General features: G+C 43.9%; 1 protein-coding gene across 7 annotated transcripts in view; it reads left to right on the forward strand.

Annotated features, from left to right (window-relative positions):
* Positions 1 to 19,937, forward strand: part of Utrn (utrophin) — a 504,577-nt gene that overhangs the window by 154,608 nt on the left and 330,032 nt on the right. For all 7 annotated transcript variants that reach the window (XM_087911817.1, XM_087911819.1, XM_087911818.1 and 4 more), the window contains 7 exons: positions 310 to 479; positions 5,577 to 5,700; positions 7,512 to 7,599; positions 13,170 to 13,411; positions 13,957 to 14,137; positions 15,631 to 15,776; positions 16,873 to 17,085. In XM_087911817.1, the coding sequence (XP_087767943.1) occupies positions 310 to 479; positions 5,577 to 5,700; positions 7,512 to 7,599; positions 13,170 to 13,411; positions 13,957 to 14,137; positions 15,631 to 15,776; positions 16,873 to 17,085 (1,164 nt within the window). The remainder of the gene's footprint in view (positions 1 to 309; positions 480 to 5,576; positions 5,701 to 7,511; positions 7,600 to 13,169; positions 13,412 to 13,956; positions 14,138 to 15,630; positions 15,777 to 16,872; positions 17,086 to 19,937) is intronic.

A 19,937-nucleotide genomic window follows, 5' to 3' on the forward strand; every position in this document is an offset into this window, starting at 1 on the left:
TGGCCAGAACAAGAACTGAGAATTGCCATTATTTAAGCAGAACGGAGGAGCATTACAAGATGGCCTGGCCATGGCTAACATAGATTTATAGGAGTAGCCACTGAAGTAGAATTTACCCTTTGCTTTCCGGTACCTCTGGCTTAACCTCAAAACTTTAACCCCTGCCGCTACTTACCAAGGGCTGGGATTACAGGTGTGTGCCACCTTGGTTGGCTTGAACTGCACATTTTCATAGGGAGAGTTTTATGTGAATCTCTCTCAGTAAAGGCCTTCATATAAAACCAAAACTTGGTGTGATGTTTCTTTCAGGTGACTCAGGCTGTTGCAAAGCTTGGCATGTCCCAGATTTCTCAGAAGGATCTTTTGGAGACCGTTCACGTCAGAGAACAAGGCATTACCAAAAAGTCTAAACAGGAGCTGCCCCCTCCTCCCCCGCCAAAGAAGAGGCAGATCCATGTGAATGTGGAGGCCAAGAAAAAGTGAGAGACATCCCAGTGTCTGGCTAGTGTGGAAAGTAGCTTGCACTAATCACTAATCAAATGCGAAGTTCGACATACTCATTATTATGGAAATGCAGTCCTGAACTCATTTGCTGCCTTTTGAGTCTTTGGAATATTCTACTTCACAGGACCCAAGCATCTAAATTGCCCTGAGGGATTTTATTCATCCTCTGTTAGATTTGGAGACTGATGGAATGCAGCGGCTCTTCCTTTCTCATCCCCCCCTTCCCCATCCCCATCCCCATCCCCCCCCACCACCTCAGGATTGTTTGCAGCTCCTCCTTTATTCTTTCTTTCTTTCAGATGTTACAGGATTGACAGTTTGGCTTCTGATAAAGTCCTTATTCTTTGTGAGTCTCTTTCCCTTTCTCACTGTTAAAATAGCAGCAGTTCAGGGAAATATTGCATCTTTGGTCTCTCATTCCCTCCCCCCTTCCCGCCCCGTTCCTCCCCATCCTCTCCGTCCTCCGTGAGTTCAGGTTTTCTTTGTCAATTTCTTTATCAGGTTCCTAAATAGATTGTTCCTGTTTAGCTGAAAGATCGCTATTGGGTTGAAATATCTCTTTTGTTGTTGATTCAAAAAGAAAGCTGGAAATGGTTAGAAGAAGGGGAACTCAGCGTTGTTCCCTGGGCCTTTGCTGTGCTGTGTCAGGCCCTTTAAGATGTGCTGTGTTCCAGGTACTGGATCTTATATGCCTGGTCACAGCGAGCCCTTAACATGGCCTCTGGTTTGTTGTCACGTCCCTCCTGCAGTGAGATCCCAGGGCTCCGGTCCATCGTCAGTTATGAGGGGCCCGACTTAGAACGATATGCTTTTCGTAGTCTGGTTTTTGTGAGAGAAAGCAGGATTCAAGGTGTACTGCTGGCTTTCTATTTGACCTTCAGCCTGTTTTCTGCCTTCTAACGGTGTCCCGTGAAGGACTCGCGCTCCTGGAGTTCCAGGAAGCAGCTGTAGACCCCTGACTTTGGCAATGGCAGCAGGGAAGAAGACTCCTGATGTCAGTATTAGCAGCCATCTTCCATTTCCTGAACCCTCGTTAGCTGCCGGGCACATCTGGCAGCGGGTGTCTCCAGGGCTGGCTTTGGACTAGACAGGGTGTATTGTGGTGTGAGCCTAATTTAAACTTGCCTGTAGTGAAGAACGAGTCGTCCGCTGCCAGAAACAAAACCCTGTACCCAAGGTGACTTCGACAGCTCATTATTGAGTCACTGGACAAGAAATCCAGAGGCGGCGCAGTTGCGGTGAGAGAATGTGCCGCCTCAAGCCTTCTCATTGTAGTCCCTGCTGTCATTGGCTCGGTGGCTTTCGCTCTCAGCGGTTTGTATTCGTGGCAAGCTGTCCTCGATGTCACTGGCCAGGTCACTTCAGTGCATAAACAACCTTCAGTGTACTTCCTGGAGGTGCAGTTGAAATCGGTCCCGTCCCCTTATCCCAGTCCATCTGTTTGGACAAACGGACAGAGAGGGTGTTGTGAGCAGGGAGCTATGAGGGAGGCTAGTCATGACCTTCCAGATTAGATTGATGCGGACATTCATTACTGCGTTAATTCCTTGACGAAGTCCCGAGTACATGTAGTGCGTAGTAGCGGAAGGCAGTGAAATCTTATTTGTAATGTTTTCTACGTCTCAAGCTTGCCTCTGAATGTTCTGTGTGCTGTCTCTGTAGAGCCCAGGAGTGCCTCTCTCAGAGTCTGGAGGATGCCCACTGGGATTTCTAGTTTTTATTCCTGGAAGATAGGCTTGGTCAGGGCTACTTAGATAATGGCAGGAGCGAAGACAGTGTGCTAAGAAATGACAGACACATCCTAGGAGGAGGCCTGGACCACAGCAGAGAGGAAAGATGGAGCCTCGAGGTCTGTGACCTGTTATGGGTCATTGGCACATATTGGCACACACGCCTCCGTGCGCAGTGCTGCTTCTCGGCAGGCGTGTGATATCTGCTTCCTGTCAGCCTTGGTTGCGAAGGCTGCTAGTCTTCCTCAGTGCCAACTGGTTTTTCTCCCATGTGACTCTCTCATCGTCAATGCAGTTCAGTTTTCCTGTGGTCTCCTGATCAACCTGTCTTATACATGGCCCCACGTGAATATTTGAGGTTGGCTCTCGTATTCATTCCCATTGTCCTAAAGCCGAGGCTCTCCTTAGGAATTCCCGGTGTGACGTAGTTTTCAGACCCTTTCGTATATTCAGTCTGCCGTGGAGATGGTGATGAATTGAAGCGAACTCCACAGACAGTTGAGAGCCCTAAGTAGCCACTTATTCCCAGGCTCAGCTTACAGGGCATGCCTTAAATATGGTGCTTTGTTCTCTTTACTTTTGATACAGATAGTAGTCAATTTTGTTGTGTTTTCTTTGTGGATTTTTTAAAAAAATCTGCTCAGGAGAGGCCTTTCCACCTATCTGGTTATCTGCTACTGGGGTCAGTGTATCTAACTCATTTTAAGGATAGACACTGACTCCAAGGGCGTTTTAACTGTATGATCTTTGGGCTTTCTTCTTTTCCAGAAGATTGTGTAGTAATCTTAGTAAGAAGACAGAAGGAAGATGCTTGATGACACCTGGGTTCTGGTTGTCTCTTACATTATGCTCAAAAACTTATGGACCCTCAGGTCTCTGAAGTAAAGGGGGTCTAATAAGTGGCCCAGGGGCAATTTTGAATCCCAAAGTAGCAAAAACTGCTCAGCAAGTAGAAATGGGCGCTTTGAGACTAAAAGCCTAAAATGCTGTGCGCGCGTGCTCGTGTGTGTGTGTGTGTCTGTGTGTGTGTGTGTGCATGCATGCGCGTGCATGAGTTCCAGTGGTCAGCCGTTCCTGAGGCGTGGTCCACCTGGCTTACTTGTCAGTGAGCCTCGGGAATTTGGCTGTCTCTGCCTCCCCAGCTCTGGGACTATAAGCATGCCACCAAGTCTTTTTTTTTTAACATTTTATTTATTATGTATACAACATTCTGTCTGCATGTAAGCCTGCAGGCCAGAAGAGAGCACCAGACCTCATTACAGATGGTTGTGATCCACCATGTGGTTGCTGGGAATTGAGCTCAGGATGTTTGGAAGAACAGGCAATGCTCTTAACCTCTGAGCCATCTCTCCAGCCCAACCACCAAGTATTTTTAAACGTGGGTTCTGGGAAGCTAATCAGATCTCGCAGGGCAAGCACTTTGGCTACTGGGCCATCCGTCTCCCCAGCCTCAAGGCATGCCGTTGTCGCTTTTGTCATCGTTTTGGTCTTTTGAGACAGGGTTTCTCTGTGTAGCCCTGACCGTCCTGGAACTCACTCTGTAGACCAGACTGGCTTCGAACTCACAGAGATCCACCATTCTCTGCCTCCCAGAGTTCTGGGATATAGGAAAGATCGGGAACGGAAGTTTCAGTTATTTATGTTGCAGCTACATTGGCTGTAGCTAGAGAAGAAACTGCAAGGCAGGGGAGGTCTGGGGGTAAGTGGGTGCACAGTCCAGAGAGACATTGCTGCCTCTGGTTACTAGCCTGGAACATTTATATATTAACAGGCGGTGGTGCCTGGGGTCAGTTTTAACTTACTCTCAGGAATGTGGAGCTATTGTATTAGTTCTGGCTGGTAGCTATTACTTGGTTAATTCTCTTAACTCTTACCTTCTCCACCCTAGACCTCAGCGATTTAGATTAACATACTGTAGACATGCCTTTTTAAAAATCACATATTATACAGAAAACTTACCTTAGTGAAGGGGCAAGTATTCAGAATCTACGAGAACCACATTAAAGGATGCTTCCTAGAGTTGTCATCAAATCCATCTTTTCCTGTTTGTGATATTGATACTCGCTGGGGTGAGGGGACTGGCTACATGGACTATCTGTGTTTGAGTACATCCCACTTCATTTATTGGTGTGGGCAGTTATTTAATACTTTTCTGAGCTCTATTCCTTCCACTCTGACAGGACTGATCACAAGTCAACTGGGTGGTTGTGGCACACGCCTCTAATCCCGAGTACTAGGAGGCAGAGGCAGGCAGAGCTCTGTGAGTTCAAGGCCAGCCTAGTCGACAGTGCCAGTTTCAAGACAGCCAGAGCTACACAGAGAGACCCTGTCTTCAAAAACTGGCCAAAAAAAGGGGGGGGGGGGAGGAAAGAAAGTGTGTTTTGTTTTCATAGGGTGTTGTGAGGATTCTTTGTGTTAGTGACCTACCTGAAAGTCTTGGTCAAGGACTGGCCACCTTCCTCTCTGGGTTTTTCACCTGCCTCTGCATCCCATGTTCAACCTGCCCATTCTTCCTTTTCCGACTGCCACTCTCTTGGGTTCCTCTGGCCTTCTCTGGCAGCCTTCTGTTTGAAGCCTCTGGTTCTGCCCCAGCAGTGAATAGGACCCTATGAACAGAGTCTTATCAGTTCTGTGCTCAACACCCTTTATTGCTCTTTGTTCCAGTCCCTAGTATACCAGCCAGGGCCTTCCAGTAACTGGCCCCTGTGATTTTTGGCCTCTTTGCTAATTAGCTACCTCACAGTACTCACTGTACCAGACACACCCGTCTGCAGCTTGCAGAATATGACCCCCCCTTTCCGTTGTCTTCCCTTCGCAGGGAGAGCGTACAACCACTGTTATGCCCTGAGACCATCCTTTCCCTGGATGGGTGAGGAGTCAGTCCTCTGAAGTGATGGAATTAGTACCTAGCAAATTCTTCCCATTATGACCTGTCACTTTTCATTGCTTCCTGATGACCTGAAGCTTTGGGAAGGCTGAGTTAGGTTGAGCTAACTACATATTGTATAAAAACAATTTTAGGAAGGTTTGTCATTGTTCTTTTCTGTGACCATCTCATGAAATCTGTTTTTTGTTGTTGTTGTTGTTGTTGTTGTCTGCAATATAACAGCTTATAAAGGTGCAAATGATTCCCAATTAAGTAAAAAAAAGTTAATTATTACTCTACTAACCCTGTAGTATGTTCACTTTTAATTGTAAAAGTGAGATACTGTTGCGGGTAGCTGCTCTCTTTTTGCATTGTTTGAAAACACGTGCCTGGTGGGCATTCAGGTTGTCTCTTACTGGGCTAAGGCAACAGTGAAGAAGCCAGTGGCAGAAGCTAACATCTCCATCTTGAACCAGGTTTGATGCTGTAAGTGCCGAGCTGCTGAACTGGATTTCGAAATCAAAGAGTGCCGTTCAGAGCACAGAGGTGAAAGAGTATAAGAAGTTGCAGGAGACTTCGGGAATGAAGAAGAAACTGAAGGTAAAATATAAAATAAATATGCTTGGAAAGAAAATAATTCATCGGGCCAATTTTCCTGTTGGCCTAGAGAGGTGGCAGGATCTAGAAGCTTCCGTGAAATCAGTGTAGCTGCAGATGGATTTGAGAGCGTCACACTATACATCAGATTCCCGTATGTAGGAGGAATTCTAATTTTTCTCCCTTTTTCCTCCTGAATCAATGAGCTGTACATACAGTCATCATTTCTGCCTTTTCAGCATGTTTTTAGATCTACATAGTCTGGCACCTAGCTACGTAGGACTTGTGCTATTCCATAGATATTTTGCCTTTGTATACAACAAAGCATTTGGTATATTCAAATTTCCACAATATATTCTCTTTAAACAAGATAGATTTTAAAAATAAATTGGAATTCATCATTGGATCTGTGGAGCCAGTTAATTGGATTAAAAATATTGGGAAAGGGGTTTCTAGAAAGTTACTAAAAACAAAACTTGTATTTACTGCACCCCAAACATTACAGAGAGTCTGTGTGAACAAAGTGAGCTCGCACCCCGCTGGACCTTCCCACCCTTTCGCTGCCCCCTCATCCCAGCCTAACATCCTTGTTAGAGAATGGCAGCTTTCGGTCTTGCTCATGAAGGAGTCCTAGGATGGTTGTATCTGAGTTAGATACATATAGACTCTCCCCACTTTCCCCAGTGCACCACCACGGAGCACCTGCTTAGCTTACTTTTGCATCTTGTTGGGTGTTTTAAGCAGACTAGAGATGGCTTACTTGAAGGTACAAGAGGGTAAAGGCAGGCTATATGCAAACAATACACTGTTTTACCAAAAAAAAAAAAAAAAAAAAAAAAAAAAAAGACTGAGCCGTCTCAGATTTTGGTGTCTGGCCGTTCTCTGCAGACAGATACTGACAGCCACTGTATTATGATAAAGGGTCACTTCTCAAACCAGAAACACTTTAGTGTGGCCTGCAAAGCCTATTGTCATTACTTTAAAATTGCGCCTGAGTTAGGATTAGACCCTGACCAACTATAATGCTAGCAAATAATACTGAGGCTCGAAATCATTTCCTGTTCTCTGGCTTCTCCTTGGTGAGCTCTGTCACGGCCATAGTCAAGTTCCTTTGTCCCCAAACCATTCTTTTCTTCTCTTTTTCTCCCACCCCCTTTGCATTTTGTTTGAGACAGGGTCTCACTATATAGCTTTGTCTAGCCTATAACTTGCTCTGTAGACCAGGCTAGCTTTGAACTCACAGAGTTCAGAGGAACTCTTTCCTCTGCCTTTATAGTGCCGAGGTTAAAGGTGTGTGCCTGAGACCTGATGGTTTTAGTGCCTTTAATCCCAGCAGAGGTAGGTGGTTCTCTGAGTTCAAGGCCAGCCTGTACTAGCTCTACAAGAGATAGTTCTATCTTGAAAAACCAACAAAACAAAACAACAAAAACGGTGTGTGCCCAAGCCTTTATTCTTATGATATACAATAAATTGTTTGTGAATGATTATCTTAGACTCAAAATACTAATTTTAATGATTTCCTCTTGATAGTAACTCATAATTACAGAGTATATAATTTCTCTTTCTAAAAGAATCTAAAGTGTATAGTCACTGTTGTTATTGCTTCTGGAATTTCCTTTTTCAGATTTATTAATTCTCCGAGATCTATGGAGTGGCCAGAAATTTCTTAGTGTTTTCATTGTAGTGCTTTGTAGGAAAACTTTGAAAATACCTAAAGAAAAGTTAAGACGGCACCAAACACGAGATTTTAAAATGACCTCAACATTATATTGAGAGGAAGTTTTCAGTATTTTATATTTGGGCTTTATTTCCAGGGATTAGAAAAAGAACAGACAGAAAGAACCCCCCGACTTGATGAGCTGAAGCAAACTGGACAAATCCTTCTGGATCAGATGGGAAAAGGTGAGACCCTGCGGGGCTTTTTCCTTTCAGTGTTTTTAGAAGGCCACGCTTAATATTTGCAGTTTAACACATAAAACATTTAACAGAAAAAGCTCGAAAGAAAGAAAGCTGGTTTCCATTTTTTTTTTTGAGGCAGCAGAACTTCTTTAAAAACCCTGAAATCTTATATTGAAGCTTTTTATTAAAAACAGATAAAATCAAAGTCATTCTGCTCCCACATGGGGGTGGGGTCAGAAAACTAGAAACCGGGAAAACCTCAGCAGAGCAATTAAAATCCAACGGTGCACAGGATTTTAAAGCCTCACCTTCGGGGTTACATACTCTGAATTTTTTTATATATACACGAAGAAAAATTTTTTGCGGGTAACATCTTAGATATGAAGCGCCTTACGCTGTTCTAGCTTCTTTCTGTTGCTGTGTCAAATACCACTTCCCAAAGCAGCTCGGGACAGAGGGGTTTCTTTCCACTTCGCTGTCAGACCCAGTCCATTATTGAGGGAGGTCGGGGTGGGAACACAGGCAGGAGCAGAAGCCAAGGAGGATGCAGCCTGCTAGCTGCCTGGTGTGTGGAGCCCAGGACCACCTGCCTAGGGAACAGTGTTGCCAACTGTGAACTGGACCTTTCCACATCTTTTAACAATCAAGACAATCTCCCCATAATGTGCTTCCTGGCCAGTGTGGTATAGATAATTCCTCAGTTGAGGTTTTCTTTTCAGAAGATTCTATGGTGTGTCAAATGGACAATTAAAGCTAATTAGGACACTCACTAATGTTTAATTTTTGGTCACTGTTAGAGGATCACATTATGTACTCTAGAAATATTTTTCTACTTAAATTTGGTGTTACTTGTATTTGAAATTTTTGCAAGCATTAAAGACCCCACCCCACATTAAAGTCTTGCCTAGATATAGAGAAACCTAGAAATCGTATTCGGTTTTGCTATGGCTGTTAAGTTTGGCATATAGGTATTTCCTTGTCGGGGGTGGACCTTCCTTCCTGCCTCTTAAGAAAAGAGGTGATAAGCTGAGAAAGTCAAAGACGGGGGTGGGGGGGATTTTCACTCTGGCGAGGGTTACATGCTGCTTTAGGTGATGGCAGAAGGGCAGCCACCGTAGTGGGCCCATGCCAACGCTAGCGCGTATGCAAGGGCCAGTCGGACTGGCTGGACTTACTGCAGAACCTCCCTTCTTGAGAACTCTAGAGGGAGGGCACCAACCGCCAATTTCCTGTGCACCTGCTCCTTGTTCTAAAAATACTCAGGCTGCCAGTCAGCTGGCGGGGATCTTCGCTCTGCATGCGTGTAGTTCATGGATAAGCACGGGGCGTGTTAGTCTCCTGCAGGCAGCTCTTGCATCTCTTCACATGGGACAGCAGTGCCTGGCTTCAGCAGGCAGGACCAGTAGCGGGTAGTGCCCTCTAGTGTAAAAGCTCTTGTGCAGGCTTCCCATGGGTTCTTCTACAAGCATCGAGTTGTTATTGCGTATGTAGGCTAGGAAGTGGGGGACTCTTTAGCCCTAGAAAGTGGCTGGCTTTGTACCTTGCCAGTGGGCACAAGCTCTAGGAATTCCTCAGCCTTTGGCAGTGGCCAGTGTTATGGCTTCTGTGCCCGTAGTGACTGAGACTCTTAACTCTAAAGACTTGGCAGCTTTCTGGATCTGTTCCGGGGACCATAGCTCGCAGTTTCTTTTCAGGCTTTCTACTTCCTTCTATCTCTCTCCAGACTCAACTCTCCACCCTTGCTTGCCTTCGGTTTACTTCCACCTCTCCTCCAGTGCCTGCCCTGTCTGTTCTTTCACAGGGCTCAGTTGCTGCTTGTGGCTTTGCCTGTGTTCGGAGCTGTGGAGGAGTCTTAGGACCTGGCTAACTCCGCCCTTCCATGGCTGTCAGTAGAGGCCCTGCCTATTTTGCAGCTGTGTGTACAGCTGGCTTCTCTGTCATTTTGGTAACTTGTTCTGCCAATTGTGCTGGCCTCTCTTCTACAGGTGTCAAGCAGATGACCCCCTTGCTTCTTTTGAGGTTTAGCTTCCCAGGACTGCACAGTTCTCTGTGTTTCCTCCCTCCATCCTTCCTTCTTTTCCCCAGTTCTCCCCTCCCCCTTCCCCAGCTCCTTCCCTGAACCCCACCTCCATACCAGGGGTTGTAAAAAGGGCTTTGCACACACCAGCCAAATGATCTACCCTGCCTTTTCTAAAGCTGTTTGGCGACCAGTCTGGCCCCTTCCCCTACTCTTTCCCTGTTTCAGATCTGACTGCTTTGATCTCACTGGTGTCACCTCCACAGTATCTGTTGCTTCTGTCTTCCTGGCACTTGCTCAACCCATCTGTTTGAAAGTTGGCAAGAAAAGACCACTCCGGAGAAGCCTTTTATTGGGCCTAATGTTGCAACACCAGGGAAAACAGACCAGCTAGATCACTCAGTGAGCCAAGCAGTCCACTCATGCAGCCCGAGACAGGGTATTTGTACCAATCACAGCAAGCCCCCAAATTAAAAATTTTTCATTTATACCAAGTATAATGTTGTCCCGTTTGCTGTGTGGTTGTCCCCAGCATTGCTTTGGGGCCACTGGGCTCTGGCCTAGTTGGAAATGGTTGCAGTGTTATATTTAGTGTTTGCTGAAGGGCGTACTAGCAAAATTTTAATGCAAAGATTGAAGCTCTTATAGTTGGGTTGGTGCTACACCTTCAGAAGCTGGGGTTCTGCTGCAACCATGACTATCATGGACTCTCCTTGGGCACCTGTGGGGCTTTCCAAACAGCTGAGGCTGGCTTGAGGGCAGCTGCTTGTCTAGTTTACTGACAGTCCTCTTGCTGACAGCAGCAAGGAGACTCTCGGAGCATCGTTTGGGGAGTTAGGATGCCCCTTCCCTCACATTTGTATTTACAGGAAAGTAAGGAACAGAAGGAATGCTTACAGTAGGAATTTACGAACATTCATATCAGTTTTAGCAGGGTTTAATAGCCCATTATATGCTGTCCAACTTCTGCCCAGGGAGCTATGGGATCCCTTTGCCTATCTTTGTAAGATTTTGTGTCTGCTTCTGCCTCGGTCAAAGCTAAACAACCACAACACAATGTTGTAGATTAGTTAGAAAAAAAATCTATAAACCAGTAGTTTTAAATCTATAATTTTTTTTGATTGTACACATGAATTGTTTTGTTACTATCACTTTTAGATTGAATTTTTCTTTATGATCTGTTTTTCTTTTATGTGTCCGAGTGTTGGTTAGCATGAATGTATTTGCCCCATTTGTGTGCACAGAACTTACTGAGAGTAGAAGAGGGAGATGGGTACCCTAGAACTTGAGTTATAGTCTGTTGTGAGCCATCATGTGGGTGCTGAAGCCAAGCCTGGATCCTCTGCAGGACCATTGAGTGTTCTTAACTATCATCCCTCCAAACCTTTATTGTTATTATTATTATTATTTTGAAAAAGAGGTCTCATGTATCCCAGGCTGGCCTTGAACTCACCATGTAGGGGAGATTTCTTCAGCTGCCCTAGTACTGCTGTGATGGCCTCTCATTAGCTTTTAGAGAGACGGTGCTTATTTCCCTCTCAGAAACACTAGTTTCCAGCTTAATTTTCTTTCTGGTTTAACGTCAATTGCCCTGATATAAAAAGTGGCCAGGATAGGGGAGATGGCTCAGTGGCTAAAGTACTTGCCTTGCAAGTGTTAGCACTGGAGTTTGAATCCCCTGAACCCACCCATAAATGCTGTCTGCTATTTGGCAGCCAACCCAGAATTCTGGAGGCAGAGACAGGGGTCCTTAGATCATGCAGGCTAGCTAGACCAACCAAATGGACCAGTTCTGAGCTCAGGAGACCTTATTTCAATATGTAAGGTAGAGAGTGATGAAGAAAGACCCTTCTAGAAGCCTTCACATGAACATGTTTTCATGTGTCTAAGCATGTGTGCTTGTGTTGATACACACACACACACACACACACACACACACACACACACACACATCTGCCCACACACATAGGTATATAACTCTCAAACAACTGCCAAATAAACCAAAATACCCCAACTGACCAACCAACCAAATAAACAAATAAACAAAAACCAAACTAAAACAAAACAATCCCCCCTCCCAAAAAAAAACTTAGCAGTGGCTGATGTTCCTCTGCCTGCATCTACCAGAAGAGAAGTAACCACATTGAAGCATAGCCTTTATCACCATTGGTCTCACAGTTGTCAAAAAACATGGCGTTTTTTCTAGTCCATGACTCTGTAACAGTGAGGTGAAGAGCCCAAGGGCTGTGTTGTGGATGCCTTCTCGCTCAGGTTTATTGTTCTGTTACCAGCTTGATGGTGGAAGTGCACTTCGACAGCTGACGTGGGTGGTACCTTTCCTCCATGGCTTGCATGTTTGTGTTTCTGACTTCTAGGGGATAACACACAGCTTTCTCCACGTTGTTGGAGAAACACGACATGAGAGTGACTTCTTGTTTCCCATGGCATTTCCCTTTTCAGTTGCATTTTCATTCCTGTGGAATTTGATCATGTGTGTTTATAAAGAAGACTCATTTTATTGCCCTCCTACTCGTATCCTGAAGATGCTGAATCTGTCTTTTCAGTACAGATGTCTGCCAGATAGAAAGATCCCGTTGCCGCTTTCCTGCACCTTATCACACTCATTTTAAAAAGATTTGATGGTATTTATAGCACCAGAAAAGATATGGAAAGACCTATTGTTATAAGTAATTAAAAAAATCATTTCTAAAAGCACTGTGTACCATTCTAAAATTTGAAAAAAAAAATTTCAGTGGCTAAAAGGATGGCTCCGTGGGTAAAGGCTTTTGCCACCAAACCTGACGACCGAGGACCTTTACTGGAAGCTGCATGGTGGAAAGAAAGAACCAGTTCCAGCAGATGGGCCTCTGCCCTCCATGGGCATGCCTGGCATGTGGGCAGCCCAACACAAAATAACTGGCTAAATGTAAAAACTTATGAGATTAACGTAATACAAATGATAGCATTTTTGAGATGTTTCTCCAAAGTAGCTGCCTTTGTCATTATTTTGACACTTTTTCATGTTTATTTATATGTTTAGCATGTTCAGTCGGCTTGTTGATGCTTCTTGAGCGTGGGTCCTGGTTTCATATTCCTACATGTGCCAGTGGCTTTCATCTTTTGTCACCACAGACGTGAGCCAGCTCTGAGTTTTGCTGGCTCTCTGCTTTGTTTTCTAGGTGTGCACAAATTCAGGCGTTTTAGTTGATTTGCCCGCATCAGATTAGACGCTCTCAGAGTGTTAGGGTGTCACGGATGGAAACATGGATTCTATGGGAGAGGAACTGATTTTGTTGCTCTGTGAGATAGTCATGCCACTCTTGAGCGGCTCTTTCAGTGCTCCCTACTCCCCTTAGGCCAAGGAATTAAAGGACATCCAATTATTTATAAGCGGATCATTGCGAGTTTTAGTTCCGTTAGAAGGGACCTAAGGGAATGACCATTGTATGTGGCCGCGTCTTTCACTGCGCTAGAGTGTGTAGACCGATTCTAAACAACCTTGGTATTGCTAGATGAAGTGTCTGCTTGATGTACTTGGATTTTTCTGTTTGTGTAGAGGGCCTTTCTACTGAAGAAATAAACGATGTTCTGGAGAGGGTTTCATCAGAGTGGAAGGTGCTATCTCAGCAGCTGGAAGATCTGGGAAGGAAGATCCAGCTCCAGGACGACATAAATGCTTATTTTAAGCAGCTCGATGCCCTTGAAAAGACCATCAAGGCAAAGGAGGAGTGGCTGAGGGACACGCCCTTTTCTGCATCACCCCAGCAGCCCTTGCCAGGCTTAAAGGATTCCTGCCAGGTAGGGGACCAAACAGCTTTTGGCATAGAGCCTTTCCTTGCTGAGTCTCATGTAGAAAGAGGATATATTGTTCAATGTGTGTGGTGCAAGACGTGTGTGTATGCACACATGAGTGCCTATCCCTGCTTGTGAGAGCCAGAAGACAAAGAGGACATTAGGGACCCTGCCCTACCACACTCTGCCTTATTCCTTTGAGACACCGTCTCTCACTGAACCTGGATGCTGCTGTCTAGTACGCCCCAGCTGTCCTCTTCTCCCCTAACACAAGGGTTGCAGCATGTGGCATTACCCACATTTTTACACAAGTGTTGGTGATCCAAACTCAGGTCTGCATGATTGCATAGCAAGTGCACACCCTCACCGAGCTGTCTGTAGCCCAAGGAGCTGTATCTTGCAAAATGCAAAAGATTTGACAATCGGAGGAGAGAGCAGAGTGTAGGAGAGAATGGATCTTGTATCATGAGCTCCGTGTTCATTTTCACTATAGCTTTCTATGTGGATGTTCATCTTCATGGAGTGAAGTGACTGTATTTTCTCTCCCTTAGAGGGAGCTGACAGATCTCCTTGGCCTTCACCCCAGAATTGAGACACTGCGTGCAAGCTGTTCAGCCCTGAAGTCTCAGCCCTCTGTCCCAGGTTTTGTCCAGCAGGGTTTTGATGACCTTCAAAGTCACTACCAGGCCGTGCAGAAGGCTTTAGAGGAATGCCAGCAGCAACTCGAGAATGGTAAAAACTGGCCTTGGGCTGCAGTCATATCTTCTCTCTGTCTCTGTGTGTCTCTCTGTCTGTCTCTCTCTCACTCTGTGTCCCTGTCTCCCCTCTCACTTTGCCGTAATCTAAAAATTACTCCCAATATTTAAACTCTCCACGTATCTGAGTTTCTGCACCTGTTTTTTCCTCTGCACCTGTGTGGCTCGAGGTCTTAGTCCATCAGACTATTTCCTGAGCTCTCACTTGTTTATAAATAGGCAGCATCACATGCCGGAAAATTGTGTCAAATGAATGTAATGACTTCTGAAAGATTTTCCTTTTCCTTTGGTGGTGCTGTGTTGACATCCAGGACCTCATGTATGCTAGGCACTTGGTTTGCACTCTTCCCCTTACGGAGATTTTTTTGGGAAGAAACAACTTTGCTTGGACCGGTTCAGCCCAAGCAAAAGCATCACCAATTTCTATTTGCTCCCAGTGGGTAGGATTCTTGCAGCACCGCCCATTCCTTGAAAAGAAATCACTTTGCTCTCCCAGAATTTGAGCAAAACTGAAGAAGTTGGAATTGGAAAAATTGGATTAAATTTTTTGGGGGGAAGCTGGTTCTGAAGGATCGGAAAGCTTGTGTATCCTGTTGTGTGTTTCTTCTTTTGAGCAGTTGCACTGGATTGTTCTGGGCTGTGTGTGCTCAGTGCTGTGACTGTCACCTCTACTATATTTCCTGCACATTATGCACTGATATTAGGAATGCATATGTGTTGGACAAATGTGTCATGGCGCCTTTATGTTAATAGTGCATTCAGACTTCATGCCTTGCTCTCGTGGAAATCAGTTAGCTTACAGTGTGACATAAATACTAGACAAGGCTCCTTTCTCAGCCGACTGATGCACCCCAGGCTTTCAGTTCTGGACAAGGATCAATGGCAGGCAGTTTAACTCATGCTGCTAATTGGTTTCACCTCTTGGTGCTTCACAGCCACCTCACTTCCTCTTCTGCACAAATGCTGATTATCTGGGGATTTTTACAGAGCCGTGGATGACTAGGCTGTGCTAGCTGGCTATTGCCAGCCATCCCTGGTCCTTCTTGTCTGTAAAATTTTCATATAGTTTGTGTATATTCATGGGATTTTAGGAAGGCTGTTGGAGGGATCTGTGCTGCCTTTTTATTCTTTGTGTGGCAGTCGTGGAAGGGGAAATTGTGGGAGACAAAAGGAATGTTGTCCTTCAAGCTTCATCGAGACCTTTCAGCATGATCAAATGAAGAAAAATGACAGCGAGTTAATATTTCCAACCTCGGCCTCCAGAGGAATGAAGCCACAGCCTGTCTGTTTGAAATGCCAGAGGGGTGACCTATTTTATTAACCAACAGGGATTCTTTTCAGTTGTAATCGTGGGGTCTAATTTATTATCTATTGGAATCCTTTTATTATACACAAAAGATTAATGCTGCAGACAGTAACAGGATTAGGTTCTAAGTTGTTTTTCCTGAGTAAGTGTGTTTAACTCATCAGAACTGAAGAGCCAACCTGGACCCGTGTACTTGGACACATTGAACACACTGAAAGAGATGCTAAGTGAGTCAGAAAAAAAAGCTCAGACATCTCTGGACTCCCTTCATGATCTTACAATGGTGGAGCAGGCCCTGCAAGAGAAAAGGGTAAGCTGTGTATGAGAACTCTCTGGCTGATGCTTCATGGTAGGTATTTGAAGTGGTTTTACAGTGATTAAAAAAATGGCCATTTTTGATTAAGTCTTTACAAATTATTAAAACTTTATTATAAAAGTGACAGATGTAAAATAATGTTTTTGTTCCCTGGCGGTGGTGGTACATGCCTTAATCCCAGCACTAGGGAGGCAGAGACAGGGGGATCTCTGCAAGTTCGAGGCCAGCCTGGCCAACAGAGAGAGCTCTAGGACAGGCTCCAAAGCTACACAGAAACCCTGTCTCAAATAACCAAAAAGTTTGTTTCTTATTTAATAATAATATTATTGTGAAGGTTGGTGTTGCTGAGCCTGGAGGACAACTGTGGAGACTCGGTTTTCTCTTTCACCTTGAGATCCAGGGGTAGAATTGAGGTCCTCAGCCTTGTGTGTCTTTATCTCTTGAATTATTACTAGGGAAAATGTATTTTCTTATATGTCACATGATATTCTGAACCTGTTCATAATCTGTTAAATATCTTTCCTAACTAAAATGAGGCGAGGTGCATTAGTTGGACTGATTTTTTTTTTCTTCTTTTTGAGGCAAGGTTTCATTCTATAGTTGGCTGGCCTAACTAATGCAGTCCCCCTGCCTCAGCCTCCCTAGCACTGGGGTTGGCGGTTATGAGCCACGATGCCAAGCCTGAATTGATACTAAGTTTTTGGTTGATTAATTTACTTTCCTGCTTCTTTCTTAGAGGCATAAAGTCTCTACGCTATTGTAGCTGATAAAAGAGACTAATCCTTGATGTTGGACTCTAGGCACACTGTGTGTTCTGATCCGGGTGTTTTCAATGTTCAGAATACATTATGCTATCCTCACCAAACTTATGAAGAGAAATCCCTGACTTTTCTGATTGACTATTTTTTAATTGTTTTTTGAGTAAGATCCCTCTCCTGCCCATTTTTCACTGTGTGTACATTGTGTGTTGAGTTTTTTTTGTGTGTGTGTGTGTTTGTGTGTGCACCAATATATATCATAACACTACATCTGTGCAGATGTACATTGGTACATTGTTGTGTACAGTTCTAATCTTGGGAAACTTTTTTAGGCCCTTGATGAAGTTCTTGAGAATCACAAACCTACATTGCATAAACTTTCAGAAGAAACAAAGATTTTGGAGAACACTGTGCTTCCTGACGTGGGAAAAAAGTTTAAACAAAAATTTGATGATGTCCAGGGGAGATGGAATAAAGTAAAGGCCAAGGTTTCCAGAGATTTACATTTGCTTGAGGAAATCATCCCCAGACTCAGAGACTTCGAGGTAAGTCAAGAGGCCAAGAGGAGTTTGAGCTTGTTTCAGAGCACACAGTGATCATCATGGAAGCCTGGAATGTCTTCTTTCTGAATAGTTGGCATTCTTTCTGGTCCCACATTCATTATATGCTTAAGTTGGGATTTATTATATGCTTATCAAAGGCATACTTTTAATATGCCAGTCGACACATGCTTTTCTTTTGTTTTGCAAAGGATGCTTCTTGATAGAGGTGAACTAGACCTTGATGAGTACATCGCTTAATAATGGTTAAAATAGAATTTCAGCTTGGAGTGCTACGTGGCATAGGAACCAGTGATCAAAGTATGGTGGTGACTCGTCAGAGTGGAAGAAGTTCACCTAGTAGATAGCAGAGAATGGAGTAGGGGACATTGATGGAGGTCTCCGTATCCTAGACTGGCCTAAAACTTGCTATATGGTCAAGGATGATCTTGAACTTCTGATCCTTCAGTTTTGCCTGTCAAAGACTGAAGTTACAGGTGTGCGCCACTGTATCTGCTCCTTAAACCAGGGTAGGGATTAAAATCAGGGTCTTATGCTAAGGAAGCACTCTGCTTCGCGACTTCAAGTGTTTCTACTGCAAGTGAGTAACTTTTCCAACCTTCTGCCCTGCTCACAGAATGTGTACATTTTCCAGTGGTGTATATGAGACTTCTACTTACTTGTCTGTGATTGCAAAATTTTTGATGATGTTCCCATAGTGACTTATTGATGATTCACAACAAACAGTGATCTCTCCCTCCCCTTAGCTCTAAGGCATGTGTTAGTCTAAAGACAGTTTTGGATGTCATGGCCATGGCGTAGGGGTGGGGTAGGCAGGTGGCATTGGAGGGGTTGAAGCCAGGGATGCAGCTAAACTGTTTTATAGCACACAGATGGACCCTCATAGAAGCAGAAGCACTTAGTCCCAAGTGTAAGTGGTTCAAGGTTGAACCATGCTATGTGATCTGTTTCTATGCCTTCAAATTTAAATCTTAGCTAGAGTTGGGGGACTTCACGAGTGACGCCTGAGAAGTTTGTTTTACGGTCAGTTAAGTGTTTGTGCTCTGGTTTCTTTCCTGTGGCTGGGCTGAAACACACTGACCAAAGTAGTTTAGGGGAGGAGAGGGTTGTACTTCTGGTCACAGTCTATTGTTAAGGGCAGGATCTCAAGAAGAAACTTAAAGCAGAAACCATACAGGAAAACAGCTTCTTCTTGGCTTGCTCTCGGAGCTATACTTACCAGGCTTCTTATATACAGCCCTAGATCACCTGCCTAGAGAATCATCCTCTTACATCTAAGTCAGTTAACCATCAGAACTATCCCTCCCAGACATGCCCACAGGCCAGTTTGATTTGTCCTGTCCCTCAGTCGAGAATTTCTAATGCTTACCTGTGTCAAGTTGATGTTAAAACTAACGAGGATAGTGTGACAGTATTTGAACATGAAATTTCAAGAGGATAAAATTGCTTCTTAAACACAGAAGTCCTGGGCTTAGCATAATCCAGTTTTAGAATTTATTTCATTGTTGTTGCAAATATTTGTTGACTGGGTTGTCTGTCCTACCAGGTCCCACAGCCATTTAGTCTCAAATAAACACATAGAGGCCTACATGAATAATAAACTGGTTGGCTCATTAGCTCAGGTTTCTTATTAACTCTTATAACTTATATTAGTCCATAATTCTTGTCTGTGTTAGCTTGCTACCTTTTTCGGCGAGGTGGTCCATCTTGCTTGCTCTGTGTCTGCCTTCCTCTGTGGCTGGGTCACAACTGTAGACTGAATCTTTCCTTTTCCCAGAATTCTCATCACCCTGCCTCTACTTCCTGCCTTGTTGCCCCTCCCATACTTCCTGCCTGGCTACTGGCTAATCAGCGTTTATTTAAAATACAAGTGACAGGGTACAGAACATTGTCCCACAGCAAATATTGCAATTATAAGTGTTTTTTAGGGGTCAGTTTGAGATTGTGGTAATGATACTAAGTATAAATATTAAAGATTATATAAAGTATAATATTTATACTAAGTATAAATATTAAAAATACATGGGTCTCTCTATTCAAATATTTGATATTAGAGTATCAGAGTTTAATGTCCTATTACTTTTTGTTTTTCTTTGGTGGGTTATCAGCAAGCTTGCTGACAGTTGTTTGTAGTCATTCTTTAATTGTACAACTTTGTTAAGAAAACACATGCATGACTTTAATTCTAAAGACACTCACTTGGTGGCTTCAAAGGAATTGCTCATTAATCTTTGTGGGAAGACTTGGAAGTGTCCCCACAGAGTTACAAGGCAATTGGAGTAAATAGTTGCTCACAGGACAGCCTTTTCCTTTTCCCATGTCCTATTGGATGTTTTAGTCTTGTAAGCTTCATTCTTTAAAGCAGTGAGCCCCAGCAGCTATTAGATTTACTGTCAGTTTATCGGCTTTTTTAGGGATAAAGTAGTGGAATTGTTTGTTTAGCTTAATTCAATTAGTTAATTAATTTTCATGAGACAGGGCTTCATTATGTAGGTGTGGACACTACCATGGATGGTAAAAAATCATAAATTTCTGTTTTTGAAAATGCATTTTAAATCATATATATAATGCATGAAGATTGCTATTGGCAGATATTGAATAATATAGGAATACTCACCACCAACAATATTCTTAGTCTCATTTCTATTTCCTGTCCTAGTGACAGCTCATATTTACAGTGAATCCATATAGAATTTTAATGTACACACAGTTCATACGTACTACGAATTTGAATCTGTAATTTTTTTTTCATATTGTAGAATACATTGCAGTAGATCCTGGTGAAGGACACTGTCAGATCCAAAAGAAATTCCATTACCCCAAATTCCAAAAGGCAG

This window comes from Myodes glareolus, chromosome 1, assembly GCF_982192425.1.
Source record: "Myodes glareolus chromosome 1, mMyoGla1.1, whole genome shotgun sequence".
NCBI classification, from domain to species: Eukaryota; Metazoa; Chordata; class Mammalia; order Rodentia; family Cricetidae; genus Myodes; species Myodes glareolus.